At 43.9% G+C, this 21,872-nt stretch overlaps 2 protein-coding genes across 6 annotated transcripts in view; one reads left to right on the top strand and one right to left on the bottom strand.

Annotated features, from left to right (window-relative positions):
* LOC108603284 (inversin-B) lies at positions 1–12,161 on the top strand. Its single transcript, XM_017991951.1, has 7 exons — positions 1–147; positions 1,124–1,397; positions 1,455–1,770; positions 1,825–4,533; positions 9,146–9,425; positions 9,491–9,611; positions 10,898–12,161. The coding sequence occupies exons 1-7, from the start codon at positions 85–87 to the stop codon at positions 11,272–11,274; spliced, it is 4,140 nt and encodes a 1,379-aa protein (XP_017847440.1). The 5' UTR covers positions 1–84; the 3' UTR covers positions 11,275–12,161.
* Positions 12,162–14,286: 2,125 nt separating this feature from the next.
* LOC108603283 (neural cell adhesion molecule 1) overlaps positions 14,287–21,872 on the bottom strand; it is a 53,089-nt gene continuing 45,503 nt past the window's right edge. For 2 of the 5 annotated variants that reach the window (XM_017991945.1, XM_017991946.1), the window contains exons 16-17: positions 20,919–21,148; positions 19,374–19,730 (exon numbers count right to left, since the gene is read on the bottom strand). In XM_017991945.1, the coding sequence (XP_017847434.1) occupies positions 19,456–19,730; positions 20,919–21,148 (505 nt within the window). In that variant the 3' untranslated portion in view covers positions 19,374–19,455. Of the gene's footprint in view, positions 15,945–19,373; positions 19,731–20,918; positions 21,149–21,872 lie in introns of those variants that run through there. The other 3 variants (XM_017991949.1, XM_017991947.1, XM_017991948.1) reach the window with 3 other exon arrangements.

Raw genomic sequence — 21,872 nt, 5'->3', positions numbered from 1 at the left:
CGATGGCGGCGACAGTATTTTTTGTGCACTTGACATGTTTTGACACGCGGCTTTCGGGGACGCTTGGCCCGCCGGCTCGTTAAAATGTTCGCCAGTCCCTTGGAGTTTGACATCGTGCTGCGCGCCAAAATGGGCAATGTGAATCTGGTAAATCGCAGTGCGCAGTTAAGAAGTACACCTCAGCGTATGTGTGTGTGTCTGTGTGTGTGTGAACTCACCACGTTGCCAGGCGTAACGGTTAAGGGAAAGAAGCAGCACTTGCACTTTCCAAGCGACCAAGCGGCGGCCAAAAGTTTAAACGATTTGTTTGTTTACGTTTGGTGTTGTTGCCAACGTTTGTGTTGTTGCTTTAGTTACTAACAAGCATTGGCCGCTGGCAGGCTGCAAATGAAAAGTAATTTCCAATTATTTACATGTCATAAATATCAAGTGATTAACGCGCAAATATGTGCAACAATTAATTGCAAAGCTGTTGCGTTGAGGCAAAACTACTCGTCGCATTGAATTAACAACAAGAGCAGAAAAAATTATTTAATTACAAGCTGGCAGCTTCACACATTCAGTGCACAGCCGCTGGGCGTTGTAACATTTGAATAAACAGCAATCAAATAACAAAATTGAAATCGAACTTGGCATATACTTTCAAGTGCAGTGAACAAAGTGCACAATATGTGAATACTGCCTGCAGTGAGTGTAGGTTGAAACTCATTTTGCTGCAATTAAAGTTGATGTTCGTTTGGGCGAGTTTTACAGACGTTTAACGTAATTTATAATTACACAATTTATTAAACAATGCGCTGTGCAGCGTGGAAAATGCAGCAACTAGCGCTGCATTTTCTCGCTACATGCAAATGACATTTTAATTAGTTTATTAATCGCCAGGCGACTGCACACACGCATCCACTTGTTTTATTGAACTTTTTATTTGCTCGAAATTCGAAATTCGCACTGCCTGTGCGTGTTTTTTTTTTCTGTTTTCATTTACATATTGTGTGAGTAGCGCGAGACAGGTAATCAGCAGTTGCATATATATTGATAATTAATTTCAAGTCGACTATTGAACAGCTGCTCATAATTAGCTTTGCTCTCTCTCACTCTGTCGCTCTGTTCTGTTTGCTTGCAGCCTCAATTGTTGCGGCAACGTGACCGTAGCAATCGTAACGCGCTGCATTATTGCGCAGCGCAGGATTTGGAGCAGACACAGGACCTCGTGGCGGCCGCCACCATTGCAATCGCAGCTCCAGAGCTGCTGGAGTCTGCCGATGAGGATGGCTTCACACCGCTTCACTTGGCTGTTATTCAGGGCAACTTGGCCATGGTCAATTTGCTGCTAGCGAACAAAGCCGATGTGAATGCGGTCGACAATGAAGGTCACTCCGTGGTGCACTGGGCCACGGGTAAGTCACACACACACCCACAAACTATTTTTTAAGCGCTTCCTTTTGCTCTTGCAGTGTGTGGCGAGATTGAAGCTTTGCGCGCTGTGCTGGCAGCTGGCGCTAGTGTAGCCAAGCCGGATGTGAATGGCGGCACACCGCTGCACTATGCAGCTCAAATGTGCGGCGCCAGCTATGACAATAAGCTGGCGACTGGCAGCTCCAGCAAACTATCGCTGGAAATACTGGGCATACTGCTGGCGCATCCGCAAAGCAGCGTCGATGTGCAGGACAAGGATGGACGCCAGCCGCTGCTCTGGGCTGCCTCAGCGGGCTCGGCCAAGGCAGTGATTGCGCTAGTCAAGGCAGGCGCGCGTGTAGAGTCGGGCGACAAGTGCGTAATCCAATTATAAAACTATTTTTTATATTAAATGCGTTGTTCTTGCAGAGATGGACTCACTGCCTTGCACTGCGCCGGCTCGCGTGGCCACACCGAATGCATTGATACGCTCATTAGCTTGTGTGGCGCGCCCACTGATTTGATTGACTCCAATGGCTGCACTGCGCTGCATTATGCTGTTACCTTGGGCCATGCGGATGCTACTGCACGCTTGCTGGATCTGGAGGCGGAGCCGAATCGACAGGATCGCAAGGGACGCACGCCAGCGCATTGTGGCTGCTCCAAGGGTCAGTTTGAAACGCTGAAGCTGCTGAAGGAGCGCGGCGCTAATCTTTGGCTGCGCAATGCCAAAGGCGACTTGCCGCTGCATGAAGCCGCTGCCTCTGGACGACGCGAGCTGCTGGAATGGCTGCTAATGCAGCGCCCCAAGCAAGTGAACACCACCAGCAATGATGGACGCAGTCTGCTGCATATAGCGGCGGCCAATGATTACACAGACATGTGCAAGCTGCTGCTGGACTATGGCGGCGATGTGAATGCTTTGTGCCGTAATTCGCGTGGCCTGGTGCTCACTCCACTGGACTGTGCGCTGCAGCGTGGTCATCGCTCCACGGCCAAGTTTTTGCAGTCGCATGGCGGTCAGCCTGCCAATAAATTGAGGCTGGCTGCGCGACGTGGCAATCCGTTTCATGAAACCAATGCAGCTGACTTGGTGCGTCCACTCAAATATGTGGAAAAGGAGGAGCTGCATGATCTGCGCAGCTCCAAGAAGTATGTGGTCTATCTCAAGCGCACAGATTCGGATGCACCAGCTGATGCTGATGCGGATGCTGCTGCTGACGACGCTGCTGACTGCAGCTGCAGTGAGCAAACCTATCGCAAGGAGCAGCGTTTGCAGCATTTGTGCGCGCGTCATAAGCGTCGCCAGCTGCGGCGTCGCACCAACAGCTGGGGCGAGGGCAAGCACGAGAAGTGCAGCGAGATTTGTCGCTCCAAGAGCAACATTGAAATCAGACGTCGCCAGTCCAAGGAGAAATACGCCAGCAGCTCGGACTGTGAGCATGATGAGGCGGAGGATGATGAGGACAGCTGTGAGAATTGTTGCTACCACAAGCGTCAGAAGCAGCGCGTGCTGCAGCGCAAACGCTCGACGCCCTCACGCAGATTCAAGGAGCTGCCAGACAGCGCAGCTGAGAACGGCGATAAAGCGCAGCCAAGTGCAGACGACAAGCAGCTGCAGCTGCCTCTACAAGCAGAGCAGCCAAGCGCTGAGCCGCAGCAACAGCAGCAAGTGGAGCTGCCAGCAGTCAATGCGCCCACTATCAAGGAAGGCACCTTTATCATGTCGCCGCCGCAAAGCGCCAGCAGCGAAAAGAAAGCGCAGCAGCAGCAGCAGCAGGAGCCAGAGCCACAGCTGGATACGCTGCCTTTGTTAGAGACTCATGCCATGGAGTTGACAGATGAGGAGCTGGATGCAGCCAAGTCGGTGGTAACGCAAGTCGATGTGCATCACGATGGCGAGCAGCCAACTGCAGCAACGCCCAAGCAGCAGCTAAGCGAAGAGGACACCAAGCTGCTTTCCAATGAAGTGGAGCAAATGATTAAAATTGCTGCCACCGCCTTGAGCAGCGAGTCTAAAAGTTCCACCGAGCTAGCCGAAGAGCCAGCGCCAGCAGCAGCAGCAGAAGAGCCCATGCCGGCAACTGAGGCAGCACCAGAGCCGGAGCCGGAGGCAACGCCAGAGTCAGCAGCAGCAGCTGCTAAGCCACAGGAATCTGAGCAACCGCAGGCAGCTGCTGCAGCCAGCGACGCAGGCGAAAGTAAAAATGAAACAAAGTCAGCAACACCGCCGCCGCCGCCGCCGCCTTCGGCAGCGTCCAAACCGCAGTCTGAGCCACAAAAGCCGCCAGCCACGCGTGCACAGACTCCGTCGCAAACGCCCACGCAGCCGCCGCCGGCACCGCAGCAACGCGAGCAGGAGTCCAGACGCAGTTTTACGCTGCTACCTTCCGACTCGGCGGATGATGAGCCCAAGAGCAAAGCAGCTGAAGCTGCCGTCGGCACCGCTGCTTCCGAAACTGAACGCAAATCGAGCTTCCAAGTGCTAAAGAGCGATGATTCGCTGGGCGAGCTGGAAGCGACGCCACACGCCAGCGACTTTGGCAACAGCAACACAGTCTTTCAAGTTATGCCACAGAGCAGCAGCAGCAGCAACGTGGTGAAGCTGCCAAGTGCAGCGGAGCTGGACAAAGCTGACTACGACTATGAGCAGGATGATTACGATGAGGAGGAGGAGCAGCAGCAGGAGCTGTATGATGCAGGCATGGATGCAGAGCATGATAGTGCGCTGCGTCGCTTTCTGGGTCATCGTCATGGCGTGGGCGTGGGCGAGGACTTGGCCGCTGCTGCTGCCGCTGAAGCTTATGATGGCTTGTCCCAGAATGGACGCAAGCGTCGCTTGAAGAAACGTGTGCGTAGTGGCGCCAAAACGCGCAGCAATTGGAAACAGGACAGCGTCACCTTGACTACCAACACTGCTAGCAAGGATCAGGACTCTGGCTTTGAGCCCAGCCCACGCGCTGAACGCACCAAAATACCAACGCCACGTGCCGCACACACGGCCATGCCGCGTCGCCCCATCTATGCCACCCTAGACGGACGCTCCTGCAGCAGTCGCTTGGAGAATCGCAAGCCCGGCGATAAGGGTGCCTGCGACATGTCCGCTGTCACGCGCTCCATTCAGCGCAATATACGCAGGTGAGCGGGTCGGGGTCGCGGCCGAGGGTCAACTGATTCATCAGCACTTGAGATTCATTTCACTTAAATTAATCACCGCAGCAGCTACTGCTGACTTTTTGGCTGTAGATTTATTTACTTGCTGCTGCTACTTGATTTTAATCAACTTGAATGCTACGCACGGCCCGGGACTCGCATTATATCACGCACGCGCCCCTGCGGCCGCCATTCTTATGAAGCTGAATATAATCAAAGTGGCGGCCATTGCTGTTTGCTTGTAGCTGCTGCTGCCGCCGCCGCCTTAAAGTTAATTTAGTTGCCAACTTAATAGCCTTGGCAACATTTCTCATTTTTGTGTTCAGTTCTGTTTATTTTTTTTTATATTTTTGAACGTGGCAGCAGACACGGCGCCATTGTTGTGCTGGTCAGCACAATAAATTGCGCAGCTTCCGGTTGCCATAAAAAATGCGCGTGCTTTAAACTTATCATAATGTGGTTAAAGGCAATAAATGTTTATATGCAATCATTAATGTTCATTCAGCAGGTACTTGAGCTGCACATTTGGGTGCTGCTGCTGAACTTTAAAATGCATAAGCGTTGCTCAGTTGAAATTTGTTGTAGTTGTTGCTGGTTGTTCTGGCTTTAGTGCTTAGTTTAATGCAAAAAAGGCAGCAGCATGAAAACTGTTTTATGTTGCCTAGTCCAAGTTATTTGCTTGAGCGCATTTTATAGCTTCAGAGCTTGAGGCTTAAGTTTGGCTTAAATTTAATGTTGATATACGCCACGTTGCCCCGCTCTTGTATTGATTTAAATTCTAGTTTATTTAAATGCGCTCATTGGCTTTGCTGTGAGTTTTAAATAATTTGCAAGCAGTGGAATTCCCAGAACCACAGGCTGCTGTCATTAACTAAAATGCTCATTTCCGGCAAAGAGTTGCGCATTTCAATTAGCTAAACGGGGTGTGGCCGCGGCCCCCATGCGGCGAGCTTGCTATGAAAATAGGCCGCTTGTTTTCAAGTTCTGTAAATTGGCCAGACGCTAATACTAATTGTAAGTAGAGATTAGCGAACGAACTGCTTAAGATTCTAACAAGTTAGACAATTGGCAAACTCCTTTTAGTGCGCCCAGCAGCGATTTAAACTGTCGAACATGTAACTAATGCTTTAATTATAGCCACGTGCATTCTATGCCTGCTGACAATTAATTTGTGCCAGCTTATACTTCTTGGAAAAGTTAATTGTATTTGTGGCATTTGGATGAGGTGCGCAACAAAGTTAATTAAATTGAAATAAGAAAAGTTTTATTAATGCCGCGCTGTCTCTCAGTCTGTCTGTCTGTCTGTCTGCGTAAATAAATTTTAGCATTCATAAATTCATAATGTTTTCTTAATTTTTTCCGTTGACTTTGCTGTTGACTAATAAAAACATTTGTGCGTTTGCATAAGTCAAAAAGTCAGTTAACGTTGCGTAGCCAGATTTTTTCGTCAGTGTACAGCTGGAGGCAAATACAAATACAACGCAATGTATACGGCAGCAAGTAAAACAAGCGTCTAAAAGTAACCAACAGTATGAGTCAATTAATTTCTGTACACACACACAAATCCAATGAAAATTTATTTTTATTTTATTATTATGCCACTGCAGTAGCATCAGCAGCAGCAGCCAACCTAGCTACGCGGTCGCTCAAGTGGTTTTTCACAAGTGGAAGTACCTGGGTTGGCTGCTGCTTCTGATGCTGCTGTTGTGGCAAAATAAATAAATCTAAGGCACCCCGTAGAATTAGAATACGAGCGCGGCAGCTAGTCAAAGTTTTTGAGCTGGGGCCAAACACCAGGCAAAGTGTGTGTAAATAGAGCATTTTATTTTATTTATATCATTTGCATGTTTTTCTTATTTTTACACACAATTTTCTGTTGTTGTTGTTGTTGTTGTTTTTGTTATTTTTTAATGTTATTTTTTATTTTTCTCTGTGCGTTTTTTGCGTTGCGGCAAGTTTATTTTGTTTTTCGTTTTGACTCCGAAGAGATTAAAATTTTATCTGAAGCATAAATTAAACAAATAACTTGCCAACGTTGCGTATGTGTGTGTGTGTGTGCGTATCCCTATAGCACAGGTGAGATTTGGGATTTATAATGTGCGCTCACGTAATTGACATTGTTAAATATTTGTATTTCGTTTTAACTTTGAACAAGTTATATACAATTTTTGCAGCGATTGCTGCAAGTTCTTGTGCGTCATAAGCTACAAGCAATTACCAAGCTGCCGTTAAGCTTGAGCGCAAATTTACCCAAGCTAGCCACGTTAACAGAGTTTCATAAATTGCTCTAAAAATGGCAATTGTAACTTTATAAAGTCAATATTAATTAAAGCTCAAATTGCTTAAGTACTTTAAGGCGAGCTGCAGGTTTGCAACTTTAGTCACTTGAGCAACCACACACAGACGCACACACACACACACACACACACAGTGTTAGTTTGGCTGCACGAATTGGCAGCCCTAGCAGAGCAGTTCAAACTGTAAGTCAATGCGCTTCAAACTTTTTCGCAAAAACTTGCGTTGAGACGAAAAATGAGGCGCGTAACTTTTTGCCAAGCCAGCCCATCAAATTTTCAACTGCAGACTCACTCTCTCTCTCTCTCTCTCTGTCTCTCTCTCTCTCCCTCTCGCTCTGTTGTAGTGTTGAGTCTGCACTTTCAACTGCTTCAAGTTCACACACAATATCTCGCGCGCACATTGCATAGGTAGCTTTAAATCTGTGTGGCAGTTTCAGTTTGTGCTTAACAAATTGCCAGTGGGCAGCCAAGCTTTTGTTGCTGTTGCAATTGCAATTGTAGTTGTTAGTGCTGCGCTTAATTTCTTTGCAGCTAGCACTGACAGCCGACAGCATTGAGCGCCAACGCCACCCCCTTGCCTATGTTGCAAGCTCAGTATGGTGCCGCGCGCGTACTTTTTGCTTGTCACATTTGTGTCACAAACAGGATGCTGTAGGCGGCTAGCCTAGCAGGCTGTGTGGGTGGGGGGTGGGTGGCTGGCTGGCTGACAGTCGGTCACTGCAAAATGTAGCGCACACAAAAATCAACGCGCACAAGCAAATGCAATGAAAGTTGTGCTAAGCGAACGTAAAACGGAAACGGAAATCAGCAACAGCAACAACTACACTGAAAGGCTGCCAACGCAAAAATGTAAAAAGTGTACGAAAAAAAAGGAAGAAATGTGCCAAGGACAGCAGCAGCTATTTGCACAGCGTAAAAAAGTGGCAAGCGTTTGTGTGGTGGCACAAATAGTTTTGCAAAAGCCAAGTTTGTGGCAAAGAATTGAGGCGCAACTGAGTGAAGCCAAGGCGAGGCGTAAAATTGAAAAGCGCTTCGGCAAACAAGCGGCACTGAAGCAGCAAAACCAGCTGAAGTTGAAGCGAGTGTACATGATGATAACGACCATCATGTTGGCGATGGCGATGGCGATGATGATGATGCTGAAGCGAAAACAAGCGGAAGAACGTTGACCAACTAGCTGTGGCTGCTGCTGTGGCTGCAACTGCGGCTTTGGCCAAGGTAAACGCCAGCAGCAGCAGCATGCTTGATAGCCAAGTGCTTTCATCGCTGCTTTCTTTTGCCTTTGCTATAGCTGAAAAGACAATTTATTACGCTAGTTTAGCAGCGCGGCTACAGTCAGCACTCATTATAGCGTTCAATTCAATGCAGCACATTTTTCGCTGTGTTTCTTCAAAGTCAAAACAAAATTCTTGTTGTGCAGCCAAGTGGCGCGCAGTGTCAAGCGGCTGCATAAATTGCCCAAATGCCCAGCCCCCAATCCCTAACGCACTCTAACTTGGCGCTGCATAAACAATTTCAAAATGCTGCTGCTCAGCGTTGCGCATTGAGCGCACTCGACAAATTTGCACAGTTTTTCGGCCAAGCTACGCGCACTCTTTGGCTGCTGATTCAGATGCAAGCGAAAAGGCTTAGCCCGGGCGGTTGATTTGCAAAGTTGTTGACGCGCAACAACAAAGTTTCAAGTGCCTTTCTTGAGCGGCAATGGCATTGCCTGCTCAGCTTAAAGCGACCCCCTTCAATGCACACACACACATAAGTATTTGCCTAATTTTTAATAAAATTTTCAAATTATTTTTTATGCCAAGGCATTGTCGGCTTTAATTTTGGCTTTTCTACGCTTTATGCGCCGCTCTCAATTATTAATAGAATTTCTTTTTCCAGCTTGCTCCAGTTTTCTTTACATTTTTTTCTTGCTATTGCTACTGCTACTGCTGCTGCTGCTGCTGGCGTGCACGCACTTTTAGTATTTTTGAAATTTTAATAACATGATGCCTTTTATTGCGTTCGCGCATTGTGCGGCGTCGGTCGAGCTGGGGGGGTTGCCCACTGCTGTGTCAGGCACAGCGAGACACACACACACAGTCGCAGTTGCAGACACAGCAGGCGTGCGCGAGTCCTTTGTTTGCCACGCGAAATATCAAAATGACAATTTATGTACATTTGCTAACATTTATTTAGTTGCTGCTGCTGCTGCTGCTCAACATGATGATGCTGCTGATGCTGATGATGATGGCAGACAGCAGTCGCTAATATAAAGTGGGATGGCATTACTCAACTCTGTCGCTTGCTCTGTTTTTCAGATACTATATGGAGCGCAAGATCTTTCAGCATCTGCTGGAGCTCAAATCGCTGCAGATACGTAGCAACAAGCTGAACGAGGCGATGCTTGTGAAGCGCGCCGTCGACGACTATCACAAGTCCTGTGTGCTGCTGGGCGGCGAAACTGGCACAAGGCTAAGGCGTTACAATTTCAGCGAGTACACTTTCAAGAACTTTGAGCTCTTTCTCTATGAAACGCTCAAAGGCCTGCAGCGCCCAGGCACCAACAACTTTCAGAACATCAACGAGGTATACGAGGAGGTAAGCGCAGCAACTAACAGTATAGCATGTAAATCGATCGAACTTATGCTTTATGCTTTTCGCAGGCGGAGCGGCGACTTAGTCCGGATTACAATGCGTACGAGAAGGCGCTGCAGTGCACAACGAAGACTCATCGCTGTCCTCATGCCGTGCATGCCTATACGGGCATACCCTGCGCCGCCTACAGTAAGTGTCCTTCCAGTTGCTTTTGCCTTTGCCTTGCCTTGCCTTGCCTTGCAGTAAGCCTAAGCCTCTAAGCGGCACTTTGAAGGCGTAAAAAATGGCACCCGGCGCAGCTAAAGCAGCAGATGAATCATTTTGCCGCGAGTTGTAACACTTTCGCTTGTGTCCTTTTGAGTGGGTCAAGCGGATGGGGCAGCAGCAGCAGCAGTCGCTATTCAAAGCGCGGGTGCCAACAGCATTAAAATAAATCCTAATTACAAGCAGTTTATTCATTTGGCCGCGCATTTGCCAGCGACAGACAGAGGCGAAGCGTATTAAAAATTATTTTCCGCCTTGCCCCCTTTTATTTTTCTGCTTATTTCTTTTCGCGTATTTTTTCTCTCTCTCTCTCTCTCGCGCGCGTTTTTGCCTTTCAGCGGTTTTTGTTTGTGTAGCTACTGCTGCTGCTCCTGCTCGGACAGTGGCCAAAGGATGCGTCTGGCTTATGCCAAATTAAAAACGCATTCATTTGTGCGCTCGCCTGTGGCAGCAAAGTGTTTCTATACACTTATTTTAATTTTTTCCTTGCGCCATGGCAACAAGAGCTCAAGTCAACATTAATCCTGCCTGTAAGGCGAGCATAAGCCGACCTAAAAGGTTTTCCAGCAAAGGTAAAGGTTGCTGCTGCTTCCACGAAAAAGAGCTGTTGATATTGTTTGGCTTAGTTTGCAGCATCAGCGTAAATATAGCAAATATTATTAGAAAACAGCTTTGGCTTATCAATTATTTAAATTAAAATGCAAAAAGTTTGTGCGTTAGTTTTAAATATTGTAACAAGTTGAAGTCAATTGAACTACATGCAAATTGTTATCGATAAGTTTTAAATTCAGCTGTTAAATTTGCATCAAACTGATTAAAAATATGTTTATGAAATTGAAATGCAAGTCAATTAGCAAAATCAACTGAAACTGGAACCAACCAGCAGCGCAGACATGGCCATTTAGCTAGCTTTTCAAAATAGCAAGTTGATTGCATTTTCCTATTAGTTTTGTTGAATTGAATGAATGCAATTTAGCAGAGTGTTCGCGCATAGCCAGCACCTGACGCAAGTCAGGCCATGCGTCCGCCCGCTGGGCAAATCCAAAATGAAATGAATTCATCTCTCGGGCCACTTGACATTGCCAGCTCTGCAATTCATTTGAGTGTGTGAGTGTGCACTTAATTAGGCTGATCGCACTAGATCATTAATCTAACTCTCGTTGCTCTCTCTCTTTTTATTAATGCTCTATCTCTTTCTGCGTGCATTACAGTTCCCATGATGAATCACCACACGATGCCCAAGTTTGGCTTTGGTGCGTATAAAAAGGCCGGCAGCGTTAGCAGTTTTTATCTACCAAAAATACTGACCAGCGGTCGCGCCTCCAGTGGCAGCGCCGCACGCTTTGGCAGCGGCAGCGGCAGCGGCTTTCGAGGCAACTGCAACCACAAAGTTGCGCTGGAGCTGTCACACGGAAAGAGTAAACAACTAATTTCACTGCCAGCGGAAAAGTTGGACAGCAATAAACGTTACTATGTGACGTTCACAGTTAAGGATTCTCCGGGGTCACAGCAGCAACAGCAGCAGCAACAACAACAACAGCAATCAAACGCTGTAGCGAGCGCCAACAGCGAGCCCAATGGCAAGTAGTACGCGTCGTATACGTAATGTGACATTGGAACTACCGCTAGCGTTGGCTTCTGTGGCTTGGCGCGACATTACACATACGCAATGTGTGCATGTATGGCATGCCATCAGCCACTGCATCACTAACAACAACAGCAACAGAAACAGCATCAACATTGCAGCGCCAAATGCATTAAAACAATGCGACATTTGGAGCTTTGCAGCATCACTGCCCCGCCGCCTGTACATGGATTCGTTCGCTTTTTGCTTTTTATGTGACCACCCGCTGTCCGAATGTCCTTTTTCCTTTTTTTTTTTTTTGCGCTGCACTCAGCTTTGTGCTTTTGTTGTTTGTGTTTTTATGCGCGGTTCCTGTGTGTTGTTTTTGCTGGCACTGCCGCTGCTGCACTTTAAGATGCCCAACTGCTGATAATGGATGATGGCGCTGCGCTGCGACTGTCAGTTGAAGTTGTCACGCCAGCAGCAGCGGCAACGGCAGCAGCAGCAACAGCAGCTTAAATTATGTAGCCTCTACCCTACCGCATCCTCTTGCTCGCCAGTTGCTCAACATTCTGTTTTGTTGAGTATTGTTTTTGTTTTGTTTGCTTGTTTGTCTGTCTGTCTGTTGATGCTGCTGCTGTTGCGCTTTTATTTCAGTTTTTCATTATCATATATATTCTTTTTTTTTTTAGCTGTTGTAGCTGCCGTTGCTATTGCTGTGTACGCTGCTAATGCCACAGATAAGCGTTGTTATTAACGCTCGGCTTACCAGCAGAAGGCAACAGCAGCGGCAACGACAACGGCAACGTCGGCGGCGACAACCACCCGCTAAGGCAGCAGCAATGTTGTTTGGCTCTCAGCGCTTTTGTCCTTCGTCTCACTGTACAAAATGAATAAATGTAAAATATGTACTCGTGCATTTCTTTGCCATTTCAACATTTCAACATTTTTTACTTTATTTGCAATTTTATTTACTTGTCTGCAAATGCGTCCTATTCAAAAGCTGTTTGTACTTTTGCACGCTTCTGCTACTGCTTGTGTCCGCTGGCCATGGAGTATACACGATTTTAAGAGTCAGGCAGACTCACTGGCTTCCTAACATTTAAGTAAATTATTAACAAGTTAAGCAACTGTTGATAAATCAAGATTGTCTGCAAAACTATGACAAAAATGAAGTTTTGCAGGTATGCGCATGCAAAGCTTTGGTCTTGGCTTGCAATTTTGGCTGAGTGCATTGAAGATAATTGCATTCAGCATATAATACAAACGAAAAAAAGAAAAGTCGAGTGCCAGACAACAAACTCGCTTTATTATAATGCAATATACATATAACATAAAAGGCAGATAAGCATTGCAATGAGTTTTAAACAGTTTTCGTCTAGATTTAAGTCCGCTGTTCCAAATACAAAAATAATAAAAAATTGACGTTGAAACATTTGTGTATGTTAAGCGTGTTTTGATTGCACATGAACATGAGACCGAAAAAAAAACACAAACAAGCAATTGTGCCATGGGCGTGTCCTTGGCTTATAAACTCAAACCTGATTGCCTGCCTTGCCTGTTAGTCTGGCCGACTGACTGGCTGAGCAGACGCCTGGGATATGTCATCATTTTCAACGAGCACAAAAACAAGAGAGAGCTCTGTACTTTTATTGCATTTCTGCCGGCGTTTGGCAACTACTGAGCACGTTTATGGTTTGTCAAAAGCTTAGCTGCAGCCCAGACAGATTGAACCGAAGCGGTCATTGTTGATGTCACTGCGCCATGATGATTGCTGCCAGACAAGACAACAAGCAATGAGAACGAGAACGAGAACCACACCGATAATTGCTGCATCGATGGCCATTATGAAATTACTTGCCACGCAAATTGAATACAAGATTGCTGTTCATGGTCGATGGCTTTGTGGCTGGCTCGGTCGCTTGTCGGCCGTTTTGGCATTTAACTGCTGCATTAATATTTCAACACTCGTGTCCTGGCCCTAAGCATGCCTTTGTGTATAGTTAGTTAGCCCCAACGACAAGCGACAAACAACAAAGGACAAACGACAAGCGAGCGCTGTGGCAGGTCAAAAGATTTCCCTCTAATTTGTTTGTGAGTGCTGAGGTAAAGTCAACGATTGTCAAAGATTTTCCTAGTACACCCTGAAGAGAACTTTAAGGCACGCATTTGACTGCAAATCTGTTGGACTTATGTGGCTTTAGTTACGGCTTTGCAGCTTATCGTTTAATTTCTGACAAGAAAAAACAAAATAAATTGCAGAAGCAACTTAAATGCTTTTGAGTAAGAAATTTGCGTTTATAACCAACGAGCATTTATTTGATTTTTGTTTCAATTTTTAGTTAAATGCAATACGCATACGTTGGAAGCTTTCAAAAATTAAAATATTCCATTTGAGTAAATGTCAAAGAGCATAGTATACTTACTTTTATATATTGAATAAATGTTTACTCAACCAAATGCCGCTCAATACAGTCAAGTTAAAGTATTTAAACTGCTGTATAACTAATTGAGCCCGTTGCCGAGAAAGTTTTAGTTAAAACAAATATGCAATGCAATTCAGCAAGCTGGTATTAAATTGTACAAACTTCGGTGGCAAAAACTTTGCGTAGAGTTTGCTGCTGCTGCAGTTGCCTTTGCGTATTTTAATCCCAGTTGTAACCAAAGTAAATTAATGAAGAACGACATAGCTGACTGGCTTCGATTTCACGTTTAAGTAGTGCAGCAGCAGCAGCGGCAGCGGCAGCTCCATTGGCGCAACTTGACCAGTATTAATAACACTTAAACTTTTGCACAAAGTTGGCTAAAGAGGAAGTAAAGCATACAGCTTGTGCTACAGCTGCTGCTAAACGCTTCTAATTGTTATAAATTGAAAATTGCAATTATATGTAATTTTGTTTTATTTTTTATTCCTTTTTTTTTTTTTTTTGGTTTGTTGAAATCAGTTTAAGTATATTTTAAATATTATTAACACACTCAGTAGTTTCTGGCTTAATTGTAAAATATATATATATTTATTTAATATTTAGTTGTTAATCTAAATGTTGCCTTAAAAACAATCAGTTTAGTTTTTGGTTGTAATTTGTTTCAGAGAGTGAGAAAGATACAGAGACTCTGTACGCTCTGTGGTAAATAGAACTTTCAATTTGATTTAATTTGTTTTTGTTACGCATACGCATAGTGTATATTTTGCTAGACTGTCTCTGCGTCCGTCCGTCCGTCGCATGTTCACTCAGTTAAATAAGATTTTTAGAGAGCAGCGCCAACACATACAAGTACATGTACATACATATGTATATGTGTAGTGTATGTATACGATATATGAATATTGTATTATTTAAGATTTACTTGTTTTGTGTAGCTTTAGCTCGGTTATTTTTAGTCGCTTATAAACATGTATGTACGTACAATGAATTAATTTGTATTATTGTTGTGGTAGTTGCCTTTTCTTGTTCTTGCTCTCGTCTCTGCCTTTTTGCGGGGCTTTTGACATTGTAAATTTATGTAACATTTATTCATTATGCACTGCCTACTCGCCAGCTACTCGCCTTTTGTTATGGGAAAAATGGAATATTCATGAATTTCTATACATATATATAAATAGTGGCTTAGTAATGGACGCCTCATGCTGCTTGTTTGTTGTTGCTGTGTGGGCGTGTCCACTCCAAAAACGTATTGAAAGTCTTGCTTGCTATTTTAAAATCTCTTAGGCTTTTGTCAGCTGCAGTGCAACTTTGGGCATAAGTATGTATAATGGTTATTGTTGATATAAATGGTTGAACGGTTTTGCTGAATTACACATACACATAGCTTAACACGTATACGACATGCAGAACTAAATGCATGTGCAGCTGAATGAGCAACTGTATACATTTTGTATTGTATTTATTTTCAATTTCAATTTCAGTTTTGCTGCTCCACTTATTGTTGCTAAATTACTTAGGTTTACATTTAGCAATTTTGCTTTTGTTGCTCTTGTTTGTTTTTTGTTGATAAGAGTTAGCTCTATGAGTCTAATTACACTTGAAATACACAGACGCCTATGACTAAAACGCTGTCTATTAACTAGCCTAATCACTTAATGCTTTATTAATTACATTTAGTGCTTAATTATTAAAATGCAGTTTGATTCATGTTTGCCCGTTATCTATATACAATTGATGTAACAGTTTTTTATATGTCTTTGTGTGTGTGTGTGTGTGACTGTATTTACAACAATTATGTATGTGTATATGTTTTGATTTCAGTTACAAGATTGCAGTGTATTTATAGCGCTGTTTAGTAAATGCAAACTTTTTGTTTCGGCTTAGCTTACTTCATCTACTTCTTCTTCTTCTTCATTAGCCTATCGACACTTATGAAACATGAGACAAATACAAAAAGTAGTTAATGCCTAGCTATGGCCTAATTCTTGCTTGACATTAATATATTTAAATTTATGCTAACAATTTACAGCTATATAAAAATGAAATGCGCATAAATTATGATGCCTGCCTGCCCAGTCGGCATAAGCTCACCCCATGGCGTATTCAAAGTGCAGCATCGCGTGGGTTATGCGTGTGTTTGTGTCTGTGTCTGTGTGTGTGTCTGCTAGTTATTATTATTATGTTTTTACAATTACTTTAGCGTTGAATCCAGAGTCGTAAATTCCAATTCGCCGCGTGGCAATATTAGATCCGGGTCTGCAATATATACTTTGGTTGGTTGGCATAAAACAAAATCAACAGCAATGGCGTACAAATGTGTATATGTGTGCATATATGTGAGTGTGTGAGTGTGTAGTTGTGTGTGTGTGTGATGCGTGTTTTTTTGTGATGCGTTTGTGTTGGGCGGGCGGCGGGGAAGAGAAACAAAAGCACAATTTGTGTTTACCGATTAGTTTTGTTGTTATTTGATTGCGTGAAAAATTCACAACACTTGCAAAATGACATCATAATACAGTTGCAAATTGTTAAGGCAGCAAAATAAATACAAAAATAAAACGAATAAAAATATTGTTTATATTTGTTTATAGTTATTAGCAAACATCAAAAGCGTGACCAACTGTGCGCCGATAAGAGCAACAACCAACAAATGATTTAAAAAAAAAAAACAGAAGCATAACAAGCATAACAAGAACAGCAACAACAACAACAAAATGGCCATAGAAATATATTAATATACACTTGTGTCTGGGGGTAGCAACAGCCTCCCCCCGCACTAGCCATAAACATCAAATAATTCAACAATTTCTTAATTTTTATCGCACATTTCACTCGCATTTATGTTCGAGAATTCATTTTTATTATGTTTTAGCTGAAGCAGCTTTAGTTGCCTACAGTTTTGTATTTGATTCAAGTGAAACTTAAGCGCCATCTAGCGCTCATTTGGCGTTGTGTTGTTTACGATTTTGCAGTTTGTTATTTGACGTTTCGTCCTGTGATATTTTATTATTATCGCCTTTTATGTCACATTTGTGTGGCGTCTTTGAGCCATAAAGACGCAGCAACTAAACCCAGCGACCAAATGGCGTCTGTGTGTGTAAGTGACTCGAGTTCGAGACTCTCATAAATATCTATGCATGTGCGTGTGTGTGTGTGTGGTATTCACGTTTACTTTCACGCCATGCCTGCTAGCATTAAAAATGTCAAAAGTCGCAAAAATGTTGCCAGCCTGTGGGGCCAAAAGGCAAATAGGGCAACATCAGGGAGCGGAAGTGCGCCGACAAATGAATGAGCGCTGACATTGAAGAGCCATAGAGCCAGGCATATTCCAGCGAGAGAGAGCTGAAGTGTCTATGTGTGTGTGTGCACACGTGTCGGACGAGGCCACATACTACTACACACAGAGATATCAACAATGTTGCCAAAGCAAAGTATGCGGCATTCCTTGTGGCCAGAATAACAGACAACAAAGTCTGTCCTTTAGGGATAAGCTAGCGCCATAAAGCGGCTAACAGTTGTGTGTAGCATACTTTAAGGCGTCTTTAACTAAACCCCTACGAGCCCAAGTCCAAGCTGCTTTTTTGTCTTAACTTTGTCTAATTAGACGAGTGCCACTGAAGTGCACAAGCAACTCGCACACACAGAGACAAACAAACACATGTATGCGTGTGGACAAGTGTATAGCATACATTTTGCGGCAGTTGGGAACGGCATGGCTTTGGCTTTGGGTAACGCTATACAGCTGGCGTCGCCACTCTTGACGCGCGCGCTCGCAGCAGACAAACAAAACAAAAACCGTCAAGACAAACAGGGCCAACAATAAGACAAAAAGTCGAGCAAAATGAATGTTGAATGCTGCAGCATGAAATGAAACAAATGTGTGCACAAAAAAAAACAAAAATAAAATAAATGAAAGCATACGCAAAAGCAAATACACACACACACACAGCAAGCAGAAAAAGTCAAACGCATTTGCCTGCGCGCAAAGTTCACTGCAAAAAACAAATGGCAACGAGCTGGGGTTGGGTGGCAGCCCGCACTAAGCTCGACTAACTAGTCCAGGTGAGCCGGCATCAGGGCCAGCTGTCTTTCAATTTGCGAGTGGGTGAATTCTTGTTGCTTGCCGCATGCAATTAAAAACGTTGGCTAATGACAACAGCGGCAACAGCAATAGCAACAGGAGTAGCAGTTACAGCCGTGACTTTTATGTGAGTTTACCTTTGTGGCATGTGGAACGGCAGCGCGCACTTCGTTTGCTTGAGTGAAGCACTGTAAGTGTTTAGCTGCTGACAGACTTTTTGTTGAGCTGAGTTCGTAGTTAGCTAAGCTCATTTGCTCGCTCATTAATGGTCTCAAGTGCTTGTGTTTCGATTGTCATAACTTAAAGAGCTCTGCGCACAGCTAATTCAAGCAAATAAGCAAATCTTTTCATATTTATTTATTTAACCTTAGTGCGTGTGTGTGTGTGTGTGTGTGTCACTTGTTTGTCAACTTGCTGAAGCGCAACTTTGAGGCTTTGGCTTTGGCTTTTGTAAGCAAATATCGCTGGCAGTCAAATGCGTTGTATTTTGTGCTGCTGTCGTGCTTGTCATAGCCAGCGGGCCTTTGGCGCGCACATAAATTAAAATGTTGTCAGGCATGCGGACAAGCAAACAAAAACGCGAAAAACATCAGAGTCACATGAAAAACAAGACGCGGCAAATTAAAACGCGCAACAAAATCAAATTGTGGCTAATTTGGTGACTTTTGAGTTGAGGCTGCAAAATTCAATATAACAACAACTGAGCGCGAGCGCGAGCGAAGCTGAGCATATTAGATTTAAAATAATATCACGTATACAACACATCTGCCCATTAAATAATATTTGCATATGCTGACATGTTGGCATTCAGCCGACTTCCTGCCCGTTGAGTGTGTGTGTGTGTGTGTGTGCGCTTGTGCTTATTTTTGCGTTTTAATTTAGTGCTTTCGCAATAATTAAAATTTATGCAATTCAAAGTTAAAACAAAGTCTACATAAGCTTGCAAAATAAACAGAGCGAGCTACAGTCACAGCAGCAGCAGCAGCGTATACTCTGGCTACGTGCACACACACACACACACACATACACATACACTCACGCTTGTGTATTTGCATACAACTATGTCATCTGTGTGTGCACGAGAGTTTGTTGCAGCAACTGTATGCAAAATGTCCAAAGGGCTTTGACGATGGCGCACATACCTAAAAACAGCAATTTAAATACCAATACAAATAAACTGCTGCAACGTCGTCTGGCTGGCTACGTAGTATTGTCTGTCGTCTATCGTCTGCTGGCTGCAATTGTCCTTTTCAAATACAATATTTAACATACGCCATTGCCACATGCTTTGTTTCTAATTGTTGTTGTCGTTTGCACTCACAATTTTTTGTCTACAACTTGCAATTGACAACAGAAACAGTTCTGGGCAACGTTTTATTAAATTCTCGTGAAACTGCAAGCCTTTAATTGCTGCATGTGGTTGAAGCAACAGCAAATCAAAAGAAATTTGTGGCTTTGTTGCGGCGCTTACAAATACCATAGATGAAATCCCTGCACCAACAAGCGCAACAATTGTGACAAATTAAAATGTGAAATCAAGCAGAATTCCTTTAATATTAGAAATATTTGCAACTGTAAAAAGTCTTGCTGGGCAGGTGCCGAATGCTGTGCAGCATGCCAAATGCCACATGGCTAGCTGATACTACTACTACTAGTTGTTGTTGTTGTTGTTAGTGTTGCTTGTTAGTTATTGCTTTTGTTTTATTCTTTGTGGCGCTGCTGCTGCTGCTGTTGCTGGTTGTTGCCTTTTGGCTGCACAGATTTTGTTAGATAAAATTCAGTTTGCATACATTTGGGCGGCCAGGCAGCGAGTGAAGACGAAGCCGTAGTTGAAGTAGTGGCACACAGCTTGGCAACTGCTGTAGGTGGCATGGCCACAACCACATTCGACATTGTGGCTGAGTGTGGTGCAGCAGCTCGACGGTAACGGCCGGACGGCTGACTGCTTGTCACAAGCAAAGGCAACAGCACATCGCCTATGTGGTGGTGGGGGGTTTGGTAATTGTAATGGTAACGGTAACGGCAACGGCAACGGTAACAGTAAAGGTAACGTTAAGAGTGTGTTGAATACATCGTTAGTAGTTAGCTCCAGAGAGTTTTTGGAGTGCGCTCGGGTAACAAACAATTTTACAAAAGTATCTGTGCACTACATTGGTTTTAATACTTGTATTTAGTCAGGGGTATTTACAACCGCAAATGGAGGGAAAATTAAACTATACAGATACGGATTAGTTGGGGGAGGTCTAAGACAGAGCCTGAGTAAGATAGAGCGACAGTTAGAGTTAGAAAGAAATAGCGCACTAGTTAGAGAGAGAGAAACAGTTGAGATGTAGTAGGCTATAGCTAAATACCAATGCTGCTTGGTCGAAGTCAACTATGTTTGGGGTTGGGTAGCTCTACACATGGCGTATACTTCATGTGCTACTATAGTTTGTGAACAATGCTTATAAAAGTATCGCATATTATAAGCTACTTTGCCAATTGTTTATATGCTAATTAGCTTTTGAAATTAATCATAAATATTTGTGGCATTTGCTGTTGTTTGTGGCCTTATCATAAACTAACTAATGAGCCCATTGAGTATTTATGTGTGTGTTTGCGTATCATAATGTACAGTTATGTGCAGTCAATTGGCCATTTATTATATAAATAATATTATTATAACATGCACTACAAGATACATAACTTTATTCAAACAAAATATATCAAAAAACTAAAACTAAATTTGTTTTAATGTCAAACTTAAACTAATTGACAAATGCACAGATACAAATTAAATTTATTTTGTGTTTGAATTGGTTGCATTGCATTGAGTATAAATGTGAAATTATTTAACTAATCGCTTGTATATGTGCAAATAAATAGCTAAAGTCATCAAAATTTAATTGATTGCAATTCAATAATTTACAGCGTTTGGCAGCAATTAATCAGCTAAAGTGCGCACTCGAATCGAAACAAGCACAAGAGGTAAAAAGCAAAATCAAGTGAATGCATAAAGAGCAAAAGAGAGTGGCAAAGTGTGTGTTTGGTGTTGGTAGTGTGGGAAAGAAAGTGAACTAGAGAGAGCTTTAAGTACTGTATACATAATAACTAAAGTAATGACTAAAGTACTACAGCTAACTACTTTGGCTACAATTTGTTGAGTATAGATTTTGGAATAGTACCGTTTAGACTGGGCTGCGCATACTGTATGAAGCTCTCGGAGATGTAATGATGGGGCCCGCCAATGCCAACAATGGCGCCGCCGCTGGAGCCAACGCCAGCGCCGCTGCACAGATGCGATGTGGCGGGCGTTACACGCGAGCGTATCTCAGCAGCTCGTCCGCCGCCCTCCTCCAGCTCGTTCAGCTCCTCTTCCTCAATGTACATGGAGGGCACATCGTTGCGCGCTGGCCTGCATCAGAAAGAGATAGAGAGAGAGAACACAAAAAATAAGCATAAACAAACAAATAAACAAAAAGTACGCTTACAAATCTATTAAAAGTTTGGGAAGCTTAGAAAAAACAGCAGCAGCTATGTGTTGATGCCAACAACTTGCTAATAGTTCCCAGAACGCCGCACAGAGTTTTTGCATAGCAACAGACTGGCCATAAAAGCAGCGACACAATGGACCTGAGCGTAAAGCAGCTCAAGTAGCTGTTCACCTGGCCACAAGTCAAACTTTGAACAACAGCAGCAAAAGCTGTGGCGTTGCTGAAAACTTTTTGCAGCGCGCTTAGCGCTGATAAAAAACAAAGAGCTGACTAATTTTTTGTTGTGCGAGTGAAACAAGCGACGTATACGTAATATGCCAGCTAGGTCAGCTGCACTAGTAGTTTAATTAAAGTGTAAGCGCAACTTAAACGCGTTGCGTCATGTGGCTGCGAAAACAGCAACGGCAACAGGCCCAGAGGCTGCAAAAGCTAATTAAACTCTGCTTATCAGTCCACAGTGCGTATGCGTGCGTAAATATTTGCGCTGTTACTTTTTTGGCCGCAAATCATTGAAATTTATGCATAGCTGCATATGAAAACATATAGCCCAATCCTACGTTGCGTAACCCAGTTGGCTGACCCGCATGTGGGCAAAACACTTTGATGTGCGTTACCAATCAAATGCGTAAACTTTAGCTGCAATTT

This window comes from Drosophila busckii, chromosome 3R, assembly GCF_011750605.1.
Source record: "Drosophila busckii strain San Diego stock center, stock number 13000-0081.31 chromosome 3R, ASM1175060v1, whole genome shotgun sequence".
In the NCBI taxonomy this organism is placed as follows: domain Eukaryota; kingdom Metazoa; phylum Arthropoda; class Insecta; order Diptera; family Drosophilidae; genus Drosophila; species Drosophila busckii.
The sequence above is the reverse complement of the archived record's forward strand: the minus strand, read 5'-3'. Positions and strand labels throughout refer to the sequence as shown.